This window comes from Micromys minutus (genome assembly GCF_963924665.1).
Source record: "Micromys minutus genome assembly, chromosome: 25".
Lineage (NCBI taxonomy): Eukaryota > Metazoa > Chordata > Mammalia > Rodentia > Muridae > Micromys > Micromys minutus.
In genome coordinates, this window is record NC_137960.1 from 17,911,535 (window position 1) to 17,937,055 (window position 25,521).

At 37.7% G+C, this 25,521-nt stretch overlaps 1 protein-coding gene across 3 annotated transcripts in view; it reads right to left on the reverse strand.

Annotated features, from left to right (window-relative positions):
• JMJD1C (jumonji domain containing 1C) overlaps nucleotides 1-25,521 on the reverse strand; it is a 162,222-nt gene that overhangs the window by 23,367 nt on the left and 113,334 nt on the right. For all 3 annotated transcript variants that reach the window (XR_013975551.1, XM_080938162.1, XM_080938161.1), the window contains 10 exons: nucleotides 19,360-19,465; nucleotides 17,434-17,558; nucleotides 16,285-16,428; nucleotides 15,997-16,189; nucleotides 14,058-15,706; nucleotides 10,345-10,517; nucleotides 7,815-9,991; nucleotides 3,566-3,767; nucleotides 1,596-1,810; nucleotides 519-671 (listed from right to left, as the gene is read on the reverse strand). Coding sequence is in view for 2 of the 3 variants with exons in the window: in XM_080938162.1 (XP_080794288.1) it covers nucleotides 519-671; nucleotides 1,596-1,810; nucleotides 3,566-3,767; nucleotides 7,815-9,991; nucleotides 10,345-10,517; nucleotides 14,058-15,706; nucleotides 15,997-16,189; nucleotides 16,285-16,428; nucleotides 17,434-17,558; nucleotides 19,360-19,366 (5,038 nt within the window). In the remaining variant the exon portion in view is untranslated. The remainder of the gene's footprint in view (nucleotides 1-518; nucleotides 672-1,595; nucleotides 1,811-3,565; nucleotides 3,768-7,814; nucleotides 9,992-10,344; nucleotides 10,518-14,057; nucleotides 15,707-15,996; nucleotides 16,190-16,284; nucleotides 16,429-17,433; nucleotides 17,559-19,359; nucleotides 19,466-25,521) is intronic.

The following is a 25,521-nucleotide window of genomic DNA, read 5'->3' on the forward strand; positions in this document are numbered from 1 at the left end:
ATAGAAGGGGGAAGGGAGAAACAGAGGATGAGCTTGTGGAGGGGGACAGGGAAGAGGGGTCAGCGGATCGGGGTGTAAAGTGAATGAATAAATAAACAAACAAATAAACGGAACAAAAAACAAATAACCTGCCCCAAAACAAAGAGACCTAAGTGATAAGTGGCAGCAATGGCAGTATATTCTTAAATATTAATTTAAACATTATGGACTGATTCATAAAAGTACTCCATTATGACTTAACATGAATACTACTGAACTAAGAGAGTCTAGAAGATACCAGGAACTGCGAACTGATGAGTCTGAAAGCACAAAGCCTTAACTAAATTTGAATTTGGTGACAGTGTTAGAACATGAAGATGGAACTTCATTTGAAATGCAGATACTAATAAAGTGAGCTGCTTGCTACTGCTTACCCAAATGTTACAACCATCCTCGACATAACCTACTCACCAGTATGGAAGGCGATAAGCAATACAGAGTATCTATCTCCACTTAATCTCATTAGACTATATGCCCACCTCTGGAACTCTTCCTCTCTTTGGCCTTGTAACAATCCAAGCAAGCCACAAATCCACACTTGCGGCAGACCCAGTGGACGTTAAACAGCGTGGCCTCGCATGCGTCACACATCTCCCGGACACCTCGCACCGCTCTCTTCCAGGCAATTTTGGCTGAAAAAGTAAGAAAGCAGAACTTTAAAGGAAGGTGTGTTCTGCTTGGTACATTACTGGCAGAAATAAGTGACAATCAATGAAGAATGACCACCCTGTCTTAATGTAAAACAGGAACAGATTCTTATTTATGTATGGCACAGCTTCTCAATATGCAGCTAGCTGTCTTATCAGGCAGGCCACAAGCTAACTGTCCACCTGCCTCCACTCCCTGATTGTGGGGATTACACTCCCAAAGCAGATTTCTGGATAGTGAGCACATCTTGTAAGTCACAACACCAAAGTGGCCAGTTTGCATCCACACCATAGTCAGTGAGGACTATGGCCGCTTACCAGCTAGCAAGCAGTCATAGCTGTCTCTTCTCAGTTAAGGTGCAAAGATATTTCTAATTGTTACCATATAGACATTGACAAACCAGCCACTAACTGTGGAAGAAAAGGCAAGAAAAGAAGCTAATCCTGTGAGCACCCGTCCTGACTGATGTGAAGGGCTTTATGTTGAAGTGAACAGAATCACTCAAGTTACTTAAGAAACACAGACACAAAGTAGTTAACTTTTCTGTTTTATAGGCCTGATATTTGAAGACATTATCTGCAATAACTCAGTTAAACAAACAGAAGATCCAAATATAAAACACTGGTGATAAATTGTGGGTACATAGACACATACACACATACTGCGTAATTTTCATGCAGACATTTTATTATATTAGCTTATATTGTAGATTTATGAAAATATTGCAATTTCATGAATAGTCTATTCAGTTTCACAATGGAACATGTGACCCTTAATTCCATAAGAAGTAGCTTTATCACAGCTAAGATGTCAACAAAATTAGGTTAGATGAGGGACATACAGATTAAACAATAGAGAGAATTCTTCAAATGAGATTTGAAAAGTGCATGTTATATTAATTTCCTTACCGTCCTTTTTCACCCAGGACAAAGCTGTTTTTTCAGATGTTACTAACTGACAGAACTTGTCACCTATTATATCCAAGATATATTTAGAAGTTTCAACATCTATTTCATCATCTTCATAATTTTCATGGGTCCACAAACTCATGGCTTCATCATCATATTGGTCAGGAGAAGAAAAACCATCTATTCTGACTACTCCATTCTTACTAAAGGACAATCTGAAACATTAAAACATAAACATTAGAAACTAAGATGAGAATTAATTTTTATGCTCCCACATTATAAACATGTTATAATTCTAAACTAAGAAAGAGGATAGTTTCTCACATGTACTCAAGTCATTAATCTATTTCAACGTTGCAGGTAAGCAGCACTGGTTTTAGTTTATTTCAAGAACCAAGGGCCGGGAGTTTAAAGTTCATGGATACAGCAGTTAGCCAGCATGCACAAGCCTCAACTTCCAACCTTTAGTAGGGAAGTACCAACTATCTACTCTAACTAACTACAAACAGCAGTTAACTACTGGGAATGCTGTGCATGTATAAGACCAAGGAGACAGAGGTAGTCCGTCTGGCCAATGTTATCAAAGCAATATTGTGATTTTTTTTTTTTTTTTTTTTTGCTTTACCCCACTCACCAAATGCTACACACTCTAACCCAGCCTAGCTTTGAACTAACAACAATTCTCCTGTGTAATTATCCTGAGCTCTGGAATTAGAGCATGTAACACTAGGCTTAAAGTTATTTTATGACTAGCCTTCCTTAATCAAAAATTAATCACATTAAAAATATCTTTAATCACCTTAGGATTTCCAGTTCCATAATTGTAGCCACCTTTTTATTTTAATGAGGTGTTTGGTTTAAGACAGGGTCCCACAGCCTAGGCTAGCTTCAAACTTGCTATAGAGCAATCATGACAGGACAATAACCTTCAACTTCTAATTCCCCTGGTTCTGCTTCTCTTTGAAAGCTAATATATTCATTCCTCTGAGAAGCAACAATTTCAATCACCTTCATCCAGTATGGTTGTCTTCATCAGAATATTTCTTTTCCTCTCATCCTGTAAAAACTACTGCCTTGATTGCTCTGGAATGCCTTTCACATGCATGAGGACCACTTCTACAACCTCAACTCCATCCCGCAGTGCCTTGCCTTGGGTCGACCCTGGGCTATAGACTTTGAAGTAAAAAACCAGTGTACGGCTTTTGGGTTTTTGTTTGAGATAGGGTCTCTACATAGCCCCAGCTGGGTTCAAACTCAGAGATCTGCCTCTGTTGATCCATGTATTGAAATACACCAAGGGCTGTGTGCACTATGTCCCTCATCTCTAGAACCTCCATTAGATACCCACACATTTTCAAATGAAGCAGCTCAGCTGTCATCCTACGAAAGGTCATAAACTAATGGGGTCTAGAATGTGAGACTTAGAACTAGTTTCGCTAGTGGTATTACCTAGCCTTTTTATAAAGTTTTTACATGTAAAGTACTTAACAATGCTTATGGATAAATAGATGAATACCTAGTATAAAACTTGGGAACCATGATAGAAGGTATTAGCTACAATGTTTAAGTATGACCATTCCTATGTTTTATAGCCATGGCCGTTTACCTGGATTCATAGACAACAATTTTTACTTCAGTAAATTTTAAACTGTTTTGGCAAAAGTATATGCATTTTTAAGAAACTTAAAATTAAGATGGAAAATTTCTTATAATTTTTGGAAAATAATGCTAACATTTTCTGATTGAGGAAGAGTGAATCTTTTCAAAGAAAGTTGTGGGAACACCGAGTAATTGAGTCATAACATGTGGCTGCATGTCAGTCACTGTCACAGTGCAACAGGAGTTAGTATTATTTAGACTGTATCAGAACAAAGACATGCTCCTGCATCAGGAAAGGGGCTTCTCAGAATAGCAGTACAGGCCCCAATGTTAAATGACCAGGCCCTCCCACCTCTTGTGTTTCCACTTACCTCCTAAAGTAGTAAAATCTACAAAAGACTGGTGAGTGAGTTGATTCTTCTCCCTTTTTACTCCGAATAAGTCTACATTCTCGGCACTTTTGTAGGTTGGGCCCTATCTCACAGCAAGAGTCATCCTGCAAAAACGATTCTCCAGTTTGCTTCAGCTTCTTGACCTTCCGCCAGTCTTTCAACACTGATCGAGGAATGCCAGCTGTAAAATTAGAAGGAACTTATTAACAGGAATGTGTTTTACAGTCTTTGGGATGGAATTCTGGCTGATGAGACTAAATTCCAACGAAATGATGGACAACTGCTAAGTTTCCAACATCCTTTGTTTACCTGCTCATTCATTGTACTCAGACAGGAAAGGAGAACAGTAAATCCTTCAGTGAAACGAAATCTTTAAATTGCATCTTCATAGCAGTATAATACCAAACACAAGAAGCATTCACATTATGTACACACTTAGCTGAAAATGACCTTGTTCCTAGGTGCAGAGGCATATGCCTTTAACACCAGCACCTGAAGCATTCACATTATGTACACACTTAGCTGAAAATGACCTTGTTCCTAGGTGCAGAGGCATATGCCTTTAACACCAGCAGAAGAATGAGCACATGTTCGAGGCCGCCTGGGATAGCTAGTGAAACCAATGGTCTCAGAAACCATTACCACACCAAAAACAGTCAGTCAGCATCTTTCTCCTATGACATGACATCAATATATTGATGGGAACTTATTTTTTACAAAAATAAAAGGGTTCTGAAGAAAGGGAGAAAAGTCCTACAATATTAGTTGAGATGTTTTGTTGAAGGAGATGATTGAAAAACAAACTCAAGTAATCAACTGTTTCCCCATTAGGAATGTCTGTACAGCCCACATGTTCTGAAGGCAATCTTTAATCTCTGCAAACAGAGACATACCTTCACCAGTGTGTAAGAAAAAAACAATCTCTCAAATGGACTATGTACTAAGATTTATAATAAAGATAAATTAATTTACCACACTCAGTCCCACGTTTTTGTCACTGTTCCTCAGCATGAACTAACATTAGCTAAAGTGACCAGTTGGCTGTACACCAGGACAACTTGGAGGCCGGGAGAGTCAACGAAGCATTCATATGCCTGTACTTCTACCTACACATACCTAAGAGGCATTCATTGAAGATCAAGCTCTGTAGCCGCCATCTATACTTATTTACCGTGTCTTTAAGATCCTATCCTTCAGAGATTTAATGTACAACCCACAATTTGTAACTCAAGAATAAATATTTCCTATTCTTTTCAAATCCTTTCCAACTGTATCAAAGACACAGGTTCTGAAACCAAATATTTTTTACCAAAACAGAGTAGAATTCTTATCTAGATTTCCCACTAATACCTTCTGATAGTGTAAATAGTAAAATCACAAACACTCACACACCACACTCTCCAATAGGTAGTAATGTTTAAAGCTGGATTAAAATATAAAATTCTTTGCAAGATGGTTGCCTGTTTCTTTATTCTTTACAATTGTTTCCCACTTTTTAGTCTTTATCTTGGGCTAGCGGCCACCCAGTAAGCACATATGCTTGGGCACACATCACATGCTAGTTATGGTATAAAGAATGGTAGAATTATGTTTCCAGGGCTTTCCAGTCAAGATCACTGGCTGCTCTTCTAGAAGACCAAGGTTCAATTCCCAGTACCCACAACTTCAATTCCAGTCCCAGGGGATTCAATGATATTTTCTGGCTTCCACAGGCAACAGACATATACATAGAGTAGACTTATTTAAGCAGGAAACACTCATACACATAAAATAAAAAGGAATGTCTTTTCCAATGCATACAAGAGATCTTTCCTGTGGACTTTATTAAAGGGTATTAAAATGAACAAGACATCATACCACTGATGAAGCATTATTTGGCACACTTTCTTCAATCATTTACTTCAAATTAATTACACTAGAGAATACTAAATACAATCTGTTTTTATTTTTTTTTAACTAGGAATTAACTTTAACCAATATACTTTGAATTCTATACAACGGGAACAGTTTAGAATGTGAAACTCCATAACATTGATTGTAATAATTTAAACAGTTCTATGAATTTTTCAAAAGGGGATACTTGAAAGCAATTCCTAACTATATGATAATAAAATAGGTACTTCTGAGGTTTCTTTTTTTTTTTTTTTTAAAGAAGTGAATATTGAAGAGCTTTTGATATTATTATTTCTATACTAGGTCATACTTGATAATACTAAATTTCTTTTAGGAATTTAATAATAGTATCTGCTTTAAGTAAGGCATCATCTTTTAACTCGAAATATCTGATTTATTGATAATTTGTATAGGTCTGAGGATTAAACACTGTTAACAGAAATTATCTAACATTGCTTCTTTTATACAGTTAGAATCTTTAAGACCTAGGTTTCGGATAACAAATTAAAAAACAGCTGCCCTGGTGAAGAGAACTCCGGAGGAAGAAAGTAAAGCCACATAAATACATGCTAACCCTTGACTTCTCACATGCCAACATCATAAATGTACTTTGGGATACAGAAATTAATTAGATTATAGAGGAGTCGGTAGTATATACATCAACAAGTATATTGTAAACATTCTAAAATTTGTTCACAATTTCAGCTCATATAAATTTATGTAAAAATTATTTAGGAAAGGCAGCCAATCTCTAATTAAGATATGCTAAATGACTAAATAAAGCAAACGCTATTGTAGCTTCCTACAAAATGTACTAAAAACATTCTGATGTGTATGTACATGCAAATATTATTAATTATAAATTTACTTTAATTATAATCAGTTAATTATAATTAAGTTACAATTAAATTTATACAAGTATGATATGATACATAATCATATGAACTCTTCTAACGTGCAAACCCAAATCATTCTTTAAGCTGACAAAGACAAATGACAACTCCATTAAACAAAGAGGGGGGAAAAAAAACTGTCAAATGTCATCCACGAAATAATCAAAATTTACAATTCTGTAACTTGTAAAAACATTCTATGCTAAGTCATTTTTCTGGGTGAACCAGAAGCAAATCAACACTACCCTTACTTAATAAATAAAAATTTCAAATAAACTGCGTTTAAACCCTGGTCTGAAACTAAGCACATGTTACCAAGTAAGGAGATTTACTAAGCAACTGACCTGGAGTGGTGACCACTCATTCTGGGCACTATCTCAGAGTCTCACTTGGAAACAAGCATATCATGACTGAAATGAAGAGAATATGAATGTATGTGTGTATGTGTGTATGTGTGTATGTATGTATGTGTGTGTATGTATGTATGTATTCATTCAACATCAAAATAAATATATGGATTAAAACAATTACTGACCACTAAGCTTACTGTGAATCTGGCAGGCGCAATAATAAGACATTAAGTGCGAATGGTGGCAGCCCCTCTCGGTCTTCTGACTGTACTTGCCCTGCAGAGTGCCAACATGTCTCAGACTGACCCTACCCTTCTGTATAATCCCATTCTCCTGTTTTTCTCTACTTCACATTGTCTTTGGTCCCACACAGGTACAAATAAGAGCTCCAAGCACCAAGCACTTAGAGAAGCGCTGCTCGAGCACCCACCCTGACAGAGGCCTTTATTTATGTAGGCAGTTATGCAGCTGCAGTAACATTAGTAAGTGCTTCCTGCATTATGTAACAAACGTACAAGGAAATAAACAAAAATTACTTTAAAAGACATAAAAACAGTGTATAATGACTACCACTGGTAGTTTCATTTTTGAGTTTTGTGGTGTTTATTTAGTAAGGAAGTGTTTGCTGAAGTCAACACAGAAAATTACAAGTTTCTATCTTTTATCTTCTACCCCTTGTTACCAATAGGAACCTCCATGAACTCAGAACTTTAAGTGGTAAGGATCAGACGGGCCGTATTACTCTTCTCAGTACTGTGCCTACGGCAAGCAGGAATTACTTTTCTAACAAGATCCTGTCACAGCTAAATACTTTAATACTGTGAGCACTGTTTTTTGCTGGTGTAATAATCAAAGCTATATTTTGACATTTCGAGGAGAAGATCACTTCCTAAATTACACATTGGACTGCATGTCTTTCCTACAACAAATGCCAGGAGAAAACATCTCAAGAATGGGGATCTAATCTTTTCCTCTTGTGGGGAGACATAGAAAGGTGGAAATCAAGTTTACAAGTATGTCCTATGGAACCACTCCATTATTGGCAGATCAAGTGGCCCATTTTCTCTGCAATAAACAAATGCATTTACTCACCACTATTGCTGTTCTGCAGCTTCAATTTACTCTTCTCTTTGGCACTCCTGCTGAGAACTCCATTGAGCTTCAAGTCTTCTTCAACCTCGCCTTTCCTCTTCTGCAAATCGTTCTGCTTCTTTTTATAAGTTGGCTTAGGCTGCCGTTTAGTCCTCTGCTCCGACTTGCTTTCGCTCTCATCTGAGTCTCCACTTTCAGAGGCAGACTCGTAAGTTCTTTTGGCTTTTCTCCTGCCTTTTTCATCCCTCCCATACTTGTCTACAGGGACTCTGCCGTCCATACTATTTTGTATATCACTAGATGTAGAGGCTATTAAGTTGACAGAACACGGCTTAATAATTTCTGATACAGAATTCCCTGAATTTTCCATTTTGTTAGTATTTTTATCTTCTTCTGAATGTCTGGTGAGCCAGGCCTTCTTCAGTTTAGTGTGGTAGTTGGGCTGACTGGGCTGGGCTGCTAGCCCATTTCCTACAGAGATTGCTTTGTTAGTTGTAGCACAGGTCATGGTGCTATCCAGGGGAAGAGAGACTGCCGCTGTCTGATTTCTCACAATATTAAGTTCAGCCTCACTGACATTACTATTTTTATACTGAGCTGCAGCCAATGCTGCCTTGTGCTTTTTTAAATGAATAAAATCAGTTGTGCCTGAGAAGCCAGAGCCAGGCTGAACAGCACTTCCTGTCTTACTACAGGCCAGAGTAACAGGAACTGGTGTGCTGACTTTGCAACCCTTTGCTTGCGCCACGGAGTGACTAACACTTGTTGAAGAAGTACATTCTAAGGGTGAAGAGGCCGAAATGTTATTTGATAAAGAATAAATTGCTTCTGAACCACCCAAGCTGGAGACACTGGTGGTAGTGGCAGCAGATGTGAGCACATCTGTTTTGGTAGTAGAAACTACATTTACAGCAGACATGACTGAAACAGGAACATTGCCCTGGGAGACAGCTTCAAAGTTTTTTTCAGATTTCACATGAGCACTTTCTAAATTCACATTTGGTAGAATAATTCTTCCAGTCTCTTCGGCTTCTGGTTTGAGGTAATCTGTTTTATTTGCCCCAGATGAAGACCTTTCACAAACTCGATCTTTGGAAGCTGATGGTACAGATGGCACACCATCAACTTTTGTACTAGTAGGTGGACGAACAATGACAGATGCCACGGCAGCCTGGGACTTTGCACTACTCTTTTCCACGGGCCACTCAGTTTTCTCCTTGCTGAGGTTGTTATTAGATCTCCACATTTCTGTTAGACTCTGGTCAGAAGAATTCTTAAAATTTGCCTGAGAGTCTTTTGGCTCAGGAATTAGAGTTGGAGGTTTCTGAGATTCTTGAACTTTGCCACCAGCATTTACTGGCATCACTGGAGTCAGAGTTGGAGGGGAAAGGCTACTATAGCTGCTTTCCTTTCTTTCCAAACTGTGATGGATTGGTGGATGGAACACTGGTGCCCTGTGCAAAGCAGGCATACTGCGGAGTGAATTTGTAGAAGAAACAGTCAGATGGGTTGGACTCCTACAATCACTTCCGAACGTTGTCACTGAGTGAGATGCACTCTGATGGGGAAGATGGTCTGGTATTTTGCCAACTAAACTTTCACTTTCTGGTTGGTGTTTGATCAAAGGTGGAGGCTTCGAAAGAGATGATATAAAAGAAAGAGTTTGAGGATTGGTTGTTACAGAAAGGTTATTATTTTGTTTCTCAGTATAAATATTGGAAACTTCTTTGGATGGGTAGGATCTTGGCGGCTCATTGACCACACTATTAGATAAAGTAGTGAAGTAGTTACTTTGGGGCAAACTCTGAGGCACTGAGTGCTTCATCTTATAAATCTCTGACACTGAACGGTCCACGTCTTTATCTTGTTTGATAGCATGGCTTTTAGGACTAGAAGATGATGGTACTACTCTGCAATAATTCTCTCTTTCAACCTCATGTCCCTTGATTTTGGTTGTAAATGGAGCCACATCAATACTCTCTTGAAGAATCCGACGATGTTCCTCCTTATATTTGTTCAGTCTCTCTCCAGTCTCCTGAGGTGGCCTTGGGCCCACAAAATGCCTATGCAAGTGACAATCTTTTCCTGCCTGTGACCTATTAAGATCCAGGTCACCTTTTACTGATGTGGATGCATTAGACCGCAATGGTTCCATAAAAGTTTTCCTCTCCAATTCTCTACAAAGAAAATACACAAAGATTCCTATAATCACTTTTTAATACAAAATGATTTTTATGAAACATTATTATATTATGAAAGCAAACAGTTTTAATAATCTCCAAAATTGGAAGATAGACCTGTATGAAAAGAACAGAGCCACATGTAGTAATTTATACCTATAATTACACTACTTGGAAGGCTGAGGCAGACAGATTGCAGTGAGTTCCATAGCACAAGGCAAAGCAGAAAGAAAAGAATCTCTTCAAAGTCTAGTTTTGACACTAATTTTAAATAAACTACTTAACAAGTGAATTAAGAAAACCATGAAAGACAAAGTTATGTGCTGAGAGCTAAACACGGGTGGACTTACTCTTTGTGGTGATCTGCCAATGTCTTTGTCAGTGGGGGACTGGAATGCACTGTCATCTTGTGAGGTCGGTGAGGCTCTGCACTGGAAGGTCTGACAGGAATGTGACTAAGTATTCCAATACCATCCGCTGAGGTCACAGGAGTGGGTTGATGGAACCAAGGACTGGGAGAATTCTATTAAAAACAAAACCAAAAAAACCTACATTTTAGTTACCAAAACAACAATAACAACAGAAAAAATGCAAACCTAAATTGTTGAACTGGGTAGATTGTCATGTACTTAATCCTAGCACAAGTTTCACAGCAAGATTTCTGACCATAGTATATATATACAACCTGATAGTTCTTAAATGAATCTGGTGAGAAATACTCAAGTCTTAACCAACATTAATCATACAGACTTTTTACATTCAATGTAAAACAAATCAACATTAAAATAGTAACTTCTAAAAATATTCTTTGACCAGAAACAGATCTGAAATGGCATTGTCTATAAACAATGTCTAAAACCCTAATTTTACGATTCCCTATGATCCTAACACCAGAAGAACTGGTGCTTTATAACAAAACCAGAATGTTAGAGCTAACATGTTATACCACTAGAAGCAAAAAATTATAGTCAAGTTTGACCATCAATTTTCCTCATAGAATTAACTTTGTAATGTAAGAGTTTTATGCACAATTCCCAGACCCTTACATTTAAGGCCTAAATGTGTTTGACGGTACTGTTTTCCATGACAGTATGCTGCCTGTATGGTAAGTTAGTACTTAAATGGTGACAGCGACATACATGTTTAAGCCCATATATCTAATGTTTAAAAACTGTTTTCTATACTGTGACTCAGTATAACTCAAGAATGTGCTTTGTAAATCTGTCATCATGATGAGTCATATACCAGGAAAACTCAAACCACTTTAGTTTGACTAAAAGGAATAAACCTTACAACTTATATCAACAATGTCAGTCATTAGCATGTACCACAGAGATAGCTTAATGACAAGTTACAGCTCTAAACCTCAAGAGAATAGTGTGCAATGATGTACAAAAAGTTAAATATAAAATGACACAGAAAGACATAATTACATAAGACTCAATGACAATGATGAAAGATTTTTTTTTCTTATAAAGTAGCATTTAAAATTATTTCCTCATCTAATGGCTTCTGCTTATATTATCTGATCACCCTGATTACAAACATGAATTTACGGGTTCTTTTTTTTTTTCTTAAAATATTATTTTGGTTTACATCCTTTATTATAACAATTATAATACTTATACTTATTATATAAGTAAATAAAAACCTAACTAGCATAAAGCATCCTAAGGTCTTATAAACAACCTGTTTCCTCTTTTGCAGACCTTGGAACGTATGGAAGAAGATCCAAGCCCATCTGCCAACTCCTGGCTTCTGTGCTCTTCTAGCCTCTTTGTGCAATGCCAACTACACTCATGACACCGAGAGTGACTGCAATGGGCACATGGGCTATCGGGCTTTCTCTAAATCCTCAACTGAAAAATGTGACCAGCGACTGTACACTTCACTTCCATTATTATGTAACGTCTACATTCTGGTATAATTTAACAAAAACTCCATTGGGTTTCAAGTCACATGATCACATGATCAAACACGCAAACAGAATGCAGACCCTATCTCAGAAACAAAGTCAAGAGGGATAAACTTATGGTTCTGAGCACAATCCTAGAACTGAAATCTCAACAATAGTAAACGTGCCAATACTGGGGCAAAACAAACTGTAGTAACCACTGTTAATGTCACTTAAAAAAAAAAAAAAGAAAAAAGAAAGAAAAAACAACAACAAAAAAACCCCAAAGTTCATAGGAAGTTAAACTACAGGGGAATTACTGAGAATAAACCACAAGAAATATCCTTATTGCCAACTGCCTGGTAGGTGCCCCTGACCATCAACATCAGCCACTGTAGCATGGATTAGTAGCACCGATGACCATATTATTGCCATCTAAAACTGCAAAAGCTTCTCTGACAAACTTTTGGCATCATGCCAATACCTGTGTCTATGGCCATTTCCAATGCAATGCTAAATATAAACAATATTATTCCTGAATTAAATGAGAAGTTTAGTAGCTTAGGCTTCCAAATCATCACTCCCAACATATTATGAATCTTGCCCAAAACATGGCAGGAAAAGTGTTAAGTGCATGTGCTATCTGCATGGAAGCACTGTTTCTAAAAGCTAAGTATTGAAAATAACTTAAATGTCCACCAACAAAAAACTGCTGAACAAGCTGTGGCAGGCACAGTGGCAGAGCCCTTCATTAGCATGGACAGGCCCCAGTACTAATGAACGAGTGATGTGTTTCTACCCACATATGAGATAAAGTAGGATACAGCTTTTAAAAATGGCCATCAAGGGGTGGAGAGATGGCTCAGGGTTTAAGAGCACTGGCTGGTTTTCCTGAGGTCCTGAGTTCAATTTTCAGCAACCACAGCAGGCACACATGCATGTAGGCAAAATGCTATACATATAATAAATAAATCTTTTTAAAAAGTGATTTATCTTTTTTTTTTAAAAAAAAAAGCCATCCATCTTTATAAAAGTGTGTCAATATGAATGACCCTAAAGAACATACTAAATGAAGACAGATAATTAGAGATATATTAACTGAAAATTGTCAAAGGCTGGGAGGAAGGGAATGAAATGAGTAATGAATAGAGTTTCATTTTACAAGATAAAAAAGCTTATGGCTTGTATACTGCTCAAAGATATTTGACCCTACTAGGCTGCCAGATGGCTCACCAGAAACCTGCACTCATGCCTGGCTGCCTATGTTAAAGCCCCAGAGGCCACATGGCAGAAGGAAAGCCAAAACCCAGAGTGGGTTGTCCTGTGAATGGTAATTGAGTGCTGTGGCACATCTCTACAACACACACGATGGATGGATGGATTGGTTGATTGATGGGTAATAAATAAGTAAATAAATGGATAAATGAATCAATCAATGCAGAAGATAGGGAAACTTGACACTACTTATTCAATCGAGAGCTTGAAAATGATAAAAACATCATGCTGCTTTTACTGCAAGAGAAGTGGTATTCAAACAGTCCAGGAGGAATACTTAAAAAGTACATGGTCAGCAAAAGGCCAGGCTTGCTTCACAGTAAGCATTTAACAACGGTATCTGCTCCCTCACGTTCACTGTGTGTATTGCTATTAGTGTCCAACTACTGGCTGGAGAAAGAAAGCACATGTGGCATGGAAGAGTGTGAGTCTTACCTTCCCACCTTCTGCAATGATGTTATTGCAGAATTTAACATGATAAAGAGTAAGGCTTCCATACTATTCAAAGGAATGTGAGCCTACAATAATGTCACTGTAGAAGGGCTGACAGCTTTGCCAAACACTAGGAGTGTCTAACTTTGGCTGTCTTTAAGCACAAAAGCACTTAGAAAATCATATTTTGAAATACCCCATGAATATAAATGATGTATTCAGCTGCTCAAGGGGTAATGATATAACATCATTTAACAAAATGTATTTTTTAAAAAACTTATAAAAACTTAACAATTACATACAATTTTAAGCCTGTACTTTTACTACCAAAATATATACCATAAATCACAGTGTAATAGACAGTGTGGTCTATAACGTTAACTGTGGTGAGGTTACTACCCATCTGCAGGATAAGCACCTGCACACCTGTACTATTTTTAAAGTACCTGCAGAGTCACTTACCCTCCTTAATGAAGCTTCAGCGTTAACTGCATTTTCTGGGTGAACCCACTTAGAAGAAGGAAGGCCGAGTCCTGAGTATGCATGTGTTCCATTTGGATATTGCCAAATAATTGGGTAAAGTCCAAGCTGATTATACGAAGCGGAGGGATGGGCTTGTCCGAGAAGATGAGGTGACTGGTGTAACAGCTGCTGCTGGTGTGCTAGTGCTAAGTGGCTCAGGCTGCTCGCATGAGCACTCTCCAGGCGCGGGTGGCCGCTGAGTAACGAGGCAGTAGGCACTCCAGGTAACACAGTAGGAAGTAAGTGAGGATGATGGACAGAATGGTGTGGACCACTAGTGAGAGGGTGAGTGTTAATGGTAGGTAATGGAGTCTGACTAGATGACCCAGCTAGCAAGTGGGGTCCTGGCGTTAAGGCAGGGTGATGGGTACCTGGGTTTAGACAGGTTCTATGGGATGAGGAATGAAGAGGGAAAGGATGCTGGCTCAAAAAAGGTGAAATGTGATTAGCTCCTGTCTCTGATCCAATAAGAGCAGGATCCCTATAGACTGTGAAGCGCTCGTTCTTATCAATGATTAGAGGGCTCTTTGTAGTTTCCACCGGATGGAAACTCCCTCTGGATAACTCCTGCTCTATCTTACTGGCCAGCCTTCTCTCACCAACAGCTTGACTGTTCCCGTAAGCAGCCTTAGACTTGACAGAATCAGGAGAATGAGTGATCTTGGGTTTAACAACTTCAGGTGAAGAACTGGACTTTGTCTTCTGAGTATCTACTGAAGTAGTTAGTTTAGATTTTACAGTTTCTGGGGGTGGACTTCGCTTATGCAGCGGATCTTCTGTGACAGAAATTGTACTTAATGAAGACACGTATGAGACATAGTGATTTCTCTCTTTCTCCACATCTCGGTTATCATTTCCTGAAGAAGTATTTGTAACGCCTGATTGAGTTAAATCCACTTTGACTACATCACTGACCCAGCTCTGGTCACAATCTTGCTTTGCTGTTTCTAGGTATTTAGCATTTAAATGTTTGGAATCATTAACATTTGGATCCATGTTCTCAGGTGTCTGGAGGCCAAAAGTATTTGTATTTTCCTGAGCCACCTTCTCTGATTGAGTGTCGTTTTTTATATCCACAACACATTTGGGTGTTGGTGTTCTGGACACTAACCTGTCCTTTGGTAATAATTCCACTGTGCGTTGGTTTTCCATATTGCACTCTTGAAGGACAGAATCATTAGAATTACGGTCAGCATCTGTGGCCTGCTCGGATGTACGGAGAGTCATTTTGTCTTGAAGGTGGATGTCCATAGACTTGGGGTTCTCTCCTTCTTCATGGTTTTTATCTTCTTGCATCTGGTCCCAGTGAGGCCGAGAATCTATTAGAATCTCTTCTCCTGCCTTCTCAGCTGCCTGGGATTGTCCCTCCTCTCCATTTATTTTTGAAGTGACTTTATTTTTCAGTTCATACTCTGGTGTTTGTTCAGAGGAATTTTCAGTAATTCTCTTGCTTGAGTTTTCTGAGTCACTGCTGTCAGAAGCATCGGAAGCATTGTCCGTCCGAAGCCTTTTCATGGCCAGCCTCTTTTCTTCCTCCTCAGGTTTCCTCCTTTTAGTCACCACGTGCTTGTTTTTACCTTTAGGATTTTCTGTAACATTAAAAAAAATAATAAGAAGATTTTATCTTTCATGATCATATTTTAATGCATCTTTATTTATGAATATACCCTTAAAGAATAGAGCACGTCTAGTTATGCAGGAGAATTTATGCCATTAATGCAATCACTCACACATAGATCTCTCTGAATCTGACACTAGCCAGTCAGTGTAAGCTCCAGGACAGCAAGGGCTGGAGACCCTGTCCCTGTCCCTGTTCCTCCCTCTCCCTTCCCCCCTCTCCCTCCCCCCCCAGAAGTAACTTTTAAAAGGGGGGTCCTACCTCCTCGTGATATGTAATCATATTTATCTTCCTTCATCTTCTCTTCATCAGGTATACTGCTATCTGAGCCCTTCCTCTTGTTTGGACGAATGCTTCTTTGTTGCTGTTGCTGGTGTGTGTTGTGTTTTGGAACAGCAGCTTGAGAGCTCATCGCTGGTCTGGGGCTATTTGCTTGAGCACGCGTATAATGACCCTAAAAATTAATCAACAATGATTACATTACTATTTGATTTTCAACAACCTAAGGAAAAGTAGTTTATTAAAATGCATTACTAATAACATACATACGTGAACAGTGCTGATATTTTGACTGGCACGAGACCTGCGTCGTGATGTAATGCCAATATTTTCACCTTTTAACAAAGAGTGAACGACATCATCTAGAAAGGTCATTTGAACCATAGAAGGATCGACATTCTGTGGTTCTAGTACCTAATCCATGACATAAAACAAACATTAAATCTAACAAACTGACCGGCATAACATTAGTACAATTTCTTTACTCAGTTGAACTATTTATAAATCAATTTGAAAATTCAAATTTGTACACTATCACCTGCTTACATAACCAATTTTAATTACAAAAAACAAAAATTGCCTTTTCCCTTTTACATGTACCATAATTCTTAGAAGATAATTTTAATAGGTAAATGTGGTGTGAGAACTATGCTTATTTTGAAAGTGTTCAGTAATAAAAAGAAACTACATGGGAGATATTTGTTATTGCAGAAGAAAAAAAAAAGCTCAAGTTTTTCTTAAAAGTTTCTTAAAACTTTAATTTCCTTAAGTTAAATTTTAATCTTGGGGGAAAAGGCTAATCAACTAGGAACTGACCTTTCTGTGTACTGAAATAAATGTGACATCACTATCACTTCCTGAGCTCAAGTGGCCTCAGTGTAACATCAGATACATTTAAATGTACTAGGTTCCTATGATTAGAAACCTGCAGTGGGGCTGACTATAGACAGACAGATGGCTCAGTGGGTACAGGAATTAACTCTCAAGCCTGCAGATTCAATCCCCAGGACCCACATCCTAAAGTGAGACCTAAAAACTTGTCCTAGGACCTCCATAGGTGTGCTGTAACAGTCACATCTATAAACATTCATATATGTACATACACCAAAAATTTAGTAAACTATATTGTCAGGTGGCAGATGTTTTTAATTCCAGTGCTCAGGAGGCAGAGGCAGGCAATTCAAGGCCAACCTGGTCTATAAAGCGAGTTCTAGGACAGCCAGGACTGTTACATAAAGAAACCTTCTCTCGGGAAAGCAGGAGGACCTATATTTACCTTGTAATAATATCCTTTTCAAAGGACTACTTGTGAGGCTGGGGTTGGGGGTTGGGAGTAACATGCACTCAGCACATGGAATTGTGCTTAGTATGTGCAAAACCCTGGGTTTGAACCCCAGCACCAAAACTGTAACTATTTACCTGATCATTCATAACGATCATGGTGCGGGTGAAGAGATCATGATGAGTGATTATGCCAGTAAACCACTGGGTGGCAGAATCTTGTCTATAGACTCTCACTCTGTATCCATTTAATGAATAAGGACCTTAAAAAACAAAACAAAACAAAAAACAAAAAGAAAAGAAAAAAGAAAACAAAACACAAGGGATATCATCTTAAATAAAGACATTTCCCATTTAGGAATACTTAGGAATTACCTTTTAAAAGCAGCAAAGCTCTGCGACAGGTAAGAAATAGACAATGTCGACTTAAAAAATGTCTTAGAAGTATCTTAGCTCAGAATGCAAATTATTATAGACACTGCTACACAGAGTATTTTGCAATAAGTTAGGAAGAGAACAAGACACAATGCAAAGCCAATGTTCTAAAATATATTACAGAAGTAAAAACTAAGTCAAAAGTTTGAGAAAATGAGCTCATGTTTTAAATGAAAATGCAATTTATAATTTGGGTTATGGGACAAGAAGGAGGAGCTAATTCTGAAAGTACAGCCACCTTACAACCTACACTGAATGCAATCTGAAGGCAGCCTCATGTATTTTTGCCAAAGATAGAAAGGAATTATTAATACTTTACTATTTTCTTCCCTACGAATATAAATAAAGAAAATTATTTATTTTTTTAAACTGTGTGATTGTGTTACCAAACTCTGGCACAAGTATAGAGGGAAAGCAAAACTGACCACAGCACATCATCTAACCACAATCAACATTTTCTGCATCTCTGGACTTAAAAAAAAAAAAAAAAAAAACTTTTAAAATCTCTTTAAATGACATTATTAAACACATGTAATTTGGAACCTCCATTTTTATATTTGATATTAAGAAACTATCCCTAAACCAGTCTAGAATAACAAGAGGATAGTAGCTTTACTTAAAAATTAAAAAAAAAAAAAAAAAAAGTACAGAATAAAGTGATGACTTCTACACAGAAAAGAATTCTGAGGTTTGATAGCGGTTGGGTAGGAGAAAGTAACAGGAAGTCCAATGTATTTATTAGTTTGTTAGTTTATTTATTATGTTTGAAAGTCTCCATGACTAAAGCTTTAAGAATACTTCACCAAGAATTGTTTAATACCTGGATGATCTGTTGTACATTTAGCACACAAAACAGAAGTTGTATCTTGAAGATCACTCTTACTAATCCCTAATGACATGAATGGTTTTGGTTTTTGAGACAGGGTCTCACTGTGTAGTGCTGGCTATCCTGGAACTCAATTTGTAAGACCAGACTGACCTCAAACTCATTCTGAAGTGATGGAATTCAAAACTGGCATCAATTTCAAAGACTGAGATAAACAGGAAAACCTAACAAAATTGTAATCTTTGCATTCAACAGCATATTAACAGTTTAAGTCATATGTCTTAGTTTCAATTCAACTTCACAAAAACCTTATATTTACCATGATTTTACTGCTATTAAAACAAATTACTTAGAATTATAAAGCCAGTCTGATTTGAAAATCACATGTTCTAGACAACTCTGTAACTAAGTAAACAAAGGAATCAAAACTGAAGCTAGTGTAATGGTGACTGCTGTAGAAAGTACAGGGACACTTATGGGATACCAGCCACTGCTTCAAAGAACATCAATTATGACTGTAGCAACCCTCCACTGCAAATAATGCTCCTTTTTCCAGGAAAACATACCCTGAACATTCTACATTATGGGAATTTCCCTATCAACAAAACAACTGTGAAGCTATAAAATTCCATGCACAATAAATCAGTGAAATTATAAATTAAAAAAAAAATGTTTATTTACAGTTTGCCAATTACTTTCTGGCAGACTACATGCAATTAAAACTATTAGATTGCATAAAACCGAGCAATCAAAAATAAGCTGGCTTAGTTTCAGAAAATAATGTGTTACTTCAAAATAGATACCTTGCATAAAAATCTCCTGAACCTTCTGTTCCTTTACCCAGACTTTCACTTCCGCATGCAGCTGTGGGTTGTCCCTGAGTACGGGCTTTAGGCTGTCTATGTCGTCCTGAAATTATAAACAAGAAGAGAAGGCCTCATCACACTTTGGTAACAATAGTGCTCCGACTTACTGTTTTCTGAGGTCTAGGCACATTAGGAAATTCCTTAATATAAAAGCATAAACCCATAAATTAGTTTTCTTAGCAATTATAACAATATAGAAAAAATTATTCTTTTGTGAGATTTGCTCCTTGACAACTACTACCACATTCAAAAGTAACACCAAACAACAAAATTTGGCTTTATAAATCTCTTTACTAACACTGTCTGGGTTCTGTTAGTTCCCTCATCTGTAAGGCAGTTACTACAATCTGCCATTTGCCTTAATGGGCTATATAAGGCTTTGTAAAGTAATGATACTATTCTTTTCCTAAAACATTCATTTCTTGCAGTAATCGGGTGTGCATGTGCAATTCCAATACCACGAGGAGGCAAAAGGTTAAAAAGTTTAAAGTTAACCAGAGCTACCTAAGAGACCCAGTCAGAAACAAGCAAGTACCAGATACAGTGCCAGATACTTAAAAAGGCAGGAGGGTAGCTCCAAGGGCCAAGCCAATTTGGTCTCTATAGTGAGCATGAGGAAAAGAAGGAAAAGCAAAGTTGAAGAGCTGGCTCAGCAGTAAAGGACACTTGCTGTTCATGGAGAAATTCAGGTTTGATTCCCAGCACCAACATAGTAGCTTACAACAACTACCTGTAACTCCATGCCAGGGAATTCAAAGACCTCTTCTGAGCATAAGGCATGACAGACAAGCAGACAGATGAGCAGGCGGGCAGAGGCAGACAGACACACACACACACACACACACACATTCCACATAATACTTTAAAAATCTACAACACTTTTCATACCCTTTAAAGACATGAACTCTAATTACCTATACAAAAAGATTTTATTTTTGCCAATGTAATATATATTTAATTTTTCCAAGAGCAAGTCACTCAGGTACTGAAGGAATAGCGCTCTTGATTACCACTCCTATTCTATAAGCTACATCCTGTTTAATGTCAGTTATAACCCCTAGCAAATAACAAATGGGAAAGTTCAATTTGGCAGAATTTCCTTTACTAGCAACTGTAGAAGTTCCTGTTGTCACCTTAACAGGTGACTTTCCTGGAAAATGGCTTCTAGGCACTGTAATAATATGGGAGAAAAATCTGCCCTGTGGGTGGCACCAAACAACATGGGGATCTGAGGTGTTTAAGTGGAGAAAATGAATGGAGGAGGAACATACATTCATTGTTCCACTATTCCTGATTAGCAATGTGATGTGAGCAGCTTTGACTTTGGCTTCCTTGCCATGACTAATCCTCTTTCCTCTTAAATTAGTTTTACTAGGGCATTGTATCACAGCAATAAGGGAACTCAAGACAGAGAATCTAGAAGCATGGTTGTGAATATATCAAATCACATGGTAGAGTGTTTTTCTAGCTTAGCAATCTCAAGCCTATTGTGGTTGCTCATCAATGCCCTCCAATACTGGGAGTTCGAAAACAGCCTGGCTTATTATGATGAGATCTAGGCAAGCCTGGGACTGACTGACTGAGAGCTTGACCAAGTACCACCAGTATCTATCCAGGGTACTTACTCACAGACACTCGGGTCTCTGAGTTCCAGGTCACTGTGGTTCACACTGAGATGTTTCTCACTTAGCACCTACCTTTCCTTGATATTATATGGTACAAAGTAAACTCGGAATTCTGTGAAACATCTGATTCCAATTGTGTGTGTGTGTTGCACATATGTCTGCTGCCTGCAGATGTCAGAAGGGAGCGTTAGGTCACTTGTGACTAGAAATACTCAAGGTTGTGAGCTGCCATGTACATGCTGGGAACTGAGTGCAGGTCCCCTGAAACAGCAACCAGTACTCTCAATTGCCAGCCCTGTTTCCAATTCTTATTAGGAGATTTTTACATGCATACAACATACACAATACTGAAGAAACTGTGCTCATTTTGTTACTTTTCCCTGTTCTGTACATTGCTACCATTCAAGTATTTGACAAACTAACTCTTTAAACTCCTGATACTATAAACTTCATTTAAACGGATTAAACTACAGTATTTTTCAATGACTATGTTGAATTATATTAGCTAACTTTAGTAGTCTTACTTGGAAAAGCAATTTTGACCTAAAAGTTGTCTCCAAATTGACAGGAGAACAATTTATAGTGTTCAATGAAATTCTAGTCATGATAAATGCCTCAAAGGTAGGGGTCTGTGAAGAATAAGACAGACAGCAGCGCTTCCTCAAACCCGAGACCATCCCCATTCTCCAACATTATGATACTGATGCTGGGGAGCAGGGACACTAAATAACAGAAAACCAAACTTGAAGATTAACGTAAGATAGAAAAGGCAGATTTCATACCACAATGAAGTGAAAATGTCAACAACTAAACAAAAAGACAATTAACAAATGCTTTAAAATAAGTCTCTATCACAGGCCAAAATTTCTGAATAGAAAATATTTCTTCAAAGGAAAGCTCCTTTAGCAATGGCTTTTAAACATTTGTCTTGCCAGACATGGTCATGCACACTGTTATCCAGCATGTGAGAGACACAAGCAGGTGGATCTCTCCACAGTGAGTTCCAGACTAGCCAAAGCCAGGTCCTAACCCAAAATCTAAGGTAGCAAACAACAGCAACAAAAACCAGCAACAATCCAGTGTATTCTGTCTAAGAATATAACAAAAACATTCTTTTTCTTTATTATCTTTCCAACTAAAAAAGTTAATGCAACACTTGCAAGAATTAGTTACTAAATTTAAGTCTTGTTAGCAGAGTTTACTTGATTACATAAACTTTTATACAACAGGTACTTGCCTGTATTATGGCAATTAATCCTCAATATACTATTGTAGCACTAAACATTGTCTCCATTTTACACAGGACAAAGCTAAGGCACACAGAATGAAGAGATTTGCCAGCAATGATGTCTTTATACATCATAAATGATATATATATATATATATATATATATATATATATATATACATACAAACATGTACACACAAATATAAAACACACATGTATTTAATAGGCAACCTGAATCCACATGGCAGAAGGAGAGGCATGGGAATATATGTCCCAAGTCATAACCAAGGATAATCTAAAGGGGTGGGAGTAGGAATTAAGTCTGGGGCCTCATGCAGCTAAGTATGTTCTAAGATTGAAGACCACTCCAGCTAGTTAATCAGTTGATCCTAGTAATAACTATGATGATTATTTGCTCTACTAAGCAGAAAATTACAAACTAAGTACTTGTCCCCAAAGTGTCCAGTTGAAAACCTAGTAAGCAAGAGTCATGTCAAGGCCCTTTCTGCCTTTCTTCAATGACGCATAGAATCAAATGTGTAAAAACTCTGCTGTTTTCAGTAGCTTATTAGTAACATGGGCTCATAAAATGAGAAAAATTCTAAGTTACTAATTTAAAAAATTATAATTTATCAGACATAATTTACCATAATCCTCAACAACTTTATAAAAACAACTCAATAGCCTTATTTCCCTGTTCAGTGATATCTTCCTTAAAAGATCACAGAAGAGTAATGAAATGTGGTGGGTGCTTTATTTTCAACACGTAAGAGGCAGAGGCATGTAGAGCTCTGTAAATTGGAGGCCAGCCTACCCACAAGAGAGTTTTACATTAGCCAGGGCTATATAGCAAGACCCTGTTTTGAAAATAAGGGAGGCAAGGAGTCAAAAAGTAAAATAATCCACAGGATTTTGTTGTTATTGTAGATAATTTTCAAAATAAAATTCTTTGATAAAAAAATGTAAATAATTGTAATACTCCTGTACTTTGACAATTTGCAGAATCATTTGTAATAAGGCCTTCTCCATCTTAGATTACCAGAGTAAACCATACTATTTAAAACAATCGCATAAACAACAGAGCCAAGCCAGGAATGGTGGTGCACACTTTTAATCCCAGCACTCTGGGAGCCAGAGGCAGGTGGAGACCTAAGAGTACAATTCCACTATGGTCCCCACACACTCCATATAGTGAGTACTAGGATAGCCAGGGCTATACAAAAGAGAGATCCTGTCTTTAAAAAAAAAAAAGAAAGAAAAAGAGAGAGAGAGAGAGAGAGAGAGAGAGAGAGAGAGAGAGAGAGAGAGAGAAAGAAAGAAAGAAAGAAAGAAAGAAAGAAAGCTATTAAAAATGTTCCCTTGGGCTGGAGAGCTGGAGAGCTGGCTCAGTGGTTAAGAGCCCTGACTGCTCTTCCAGAGGTCCTGAATTCAAATCCCAGCAACCACATGGTGGCTCACAACCATCTGTAATGAGATCCAATGTTCTCTTCTGGTGTGTCTGAAGACAGCTATAGATAACTAATAAATATATAAACAAATCTTTTTAAAAAGTTCCCTTCTAAATTTACACTTCTTTTTGATGTCTTAAATAATACTTGTAAACTTTTTAAAAAATCTAGAAAGCAATGAAGAAAATTTACTTTCAAGTCATTTCTTGACATGGAGTGCAGAGCTGAGTCACATGCTTACAACATCTGCTAAACAGAATTTATTATCTGTAGCTTCCTCAAACTAAGCCAAGGACCTCTTGAAATGCTTTCTAAGGTCAAAACTGAACACCTTGGGCTTAAAAGAAAACAAAGAATTCACAACAGGAGAGTTCAACTTAAGTAGCTAATCTTGTAGGGCATTTTCTAAATAAGGGATTGATGCGGGAAGGGCTCAGCCCACTGTGGGTGGGGCCATCCCAGGGCTGATGGTGCTGGGTCTAAAGAAGGCTGAGCAAGCCATGGGGAAGTAAGACAGACAGTAAGCAGCACCTCTCTGTGGTCTCTGCCTCCAGGTTCCAGCCCTAACTGAGTTCCTGTCCTGACTTCCTTTGATAATAAACAGTACTGTGGATGGAAGTGTAAGCCAAATAAACCCTTTCCTCCCCAACTTTCTTTGGTCCTGGTATTTTGTTGCAGCAATAGAAAGCCTAACTAAGAGTATATGCATAAAATTTCATCTATGACTTTTCTGATTCTTACAGAACAAGTCTAAAAGTTCTACTCTAGATTTTATATGAAATGAACATTCACTTAAAATGTACTTCTATAACTTCTAAATTAATCCTATACTGTTGTGTGAAATACAGATTTCTGAGCTATGTTTCACTTTTAGTCATACTTCTATGGTTAAGGATAGACATATTACACATACACCTAAGAACTACTATGCCTCTTAAGAATGGGGGGTGGGATATGCTGAAGAGATAGCTTAGCAGTTATGAGCATTGGCTGTTCTTCCAGAAGTCCTGGGTTTGATTCCCAGCACCTACATGGTAGCTCATAATTGCCTATAACTCCAGGTTCACAGAATCTGGGGCCTTCTGGCCTGCATGAATATTCAGTGTGTATGTGGTACATAAGACATGTACATGTGCAGGAAAAACACTTATGCACATGATATAAAAAGTCATCTTTAAAATATCTAGTTCAGGGGCCTGGTGAGATGGTTCAGCAGTTAAGAGCACTGGTTGTCCTTCCTCTAGGTTCTGAGTTCAATTCCCAGCAACAACATGGTGGCTCACAACCATCTATAAAGAGATCTGATTCTCTCTTCTGCTATGCAGGTATAGATGCAGACGAGCATTCATACATCAAATAAATAATAAAAATTTAAAAATCTAGTTCAAACTGAAATGGTTCCTGGGGTTAGTCATAGCATATTTAAAGTCAGGACCTCCGAGAGAACTTCAATCATATATACAAACAAACAACTGCAAATACCTATGTATTGTTATCAAACACCAATCATGAAGGTCTGCACACATCTCTGTACTTAGGAGGTGCAGGATGAATAAGCCACATTAGGCTACACACACACACACACACACACACACACACACACACACACACACACACACACACACACAATGGGCAAACTAAAATTAGTTTTATGGTAATATAAAATACTTTAATAGCACAGTACTATTAAGGATGGTAGTACACATGGTGTAGTTGACGATGCTAACACTTATTTTCTACTGTTAAAGTTATGTTTAATATAAGTAAGAATTTCTATTATTAAAAACAAAAGGAAAAG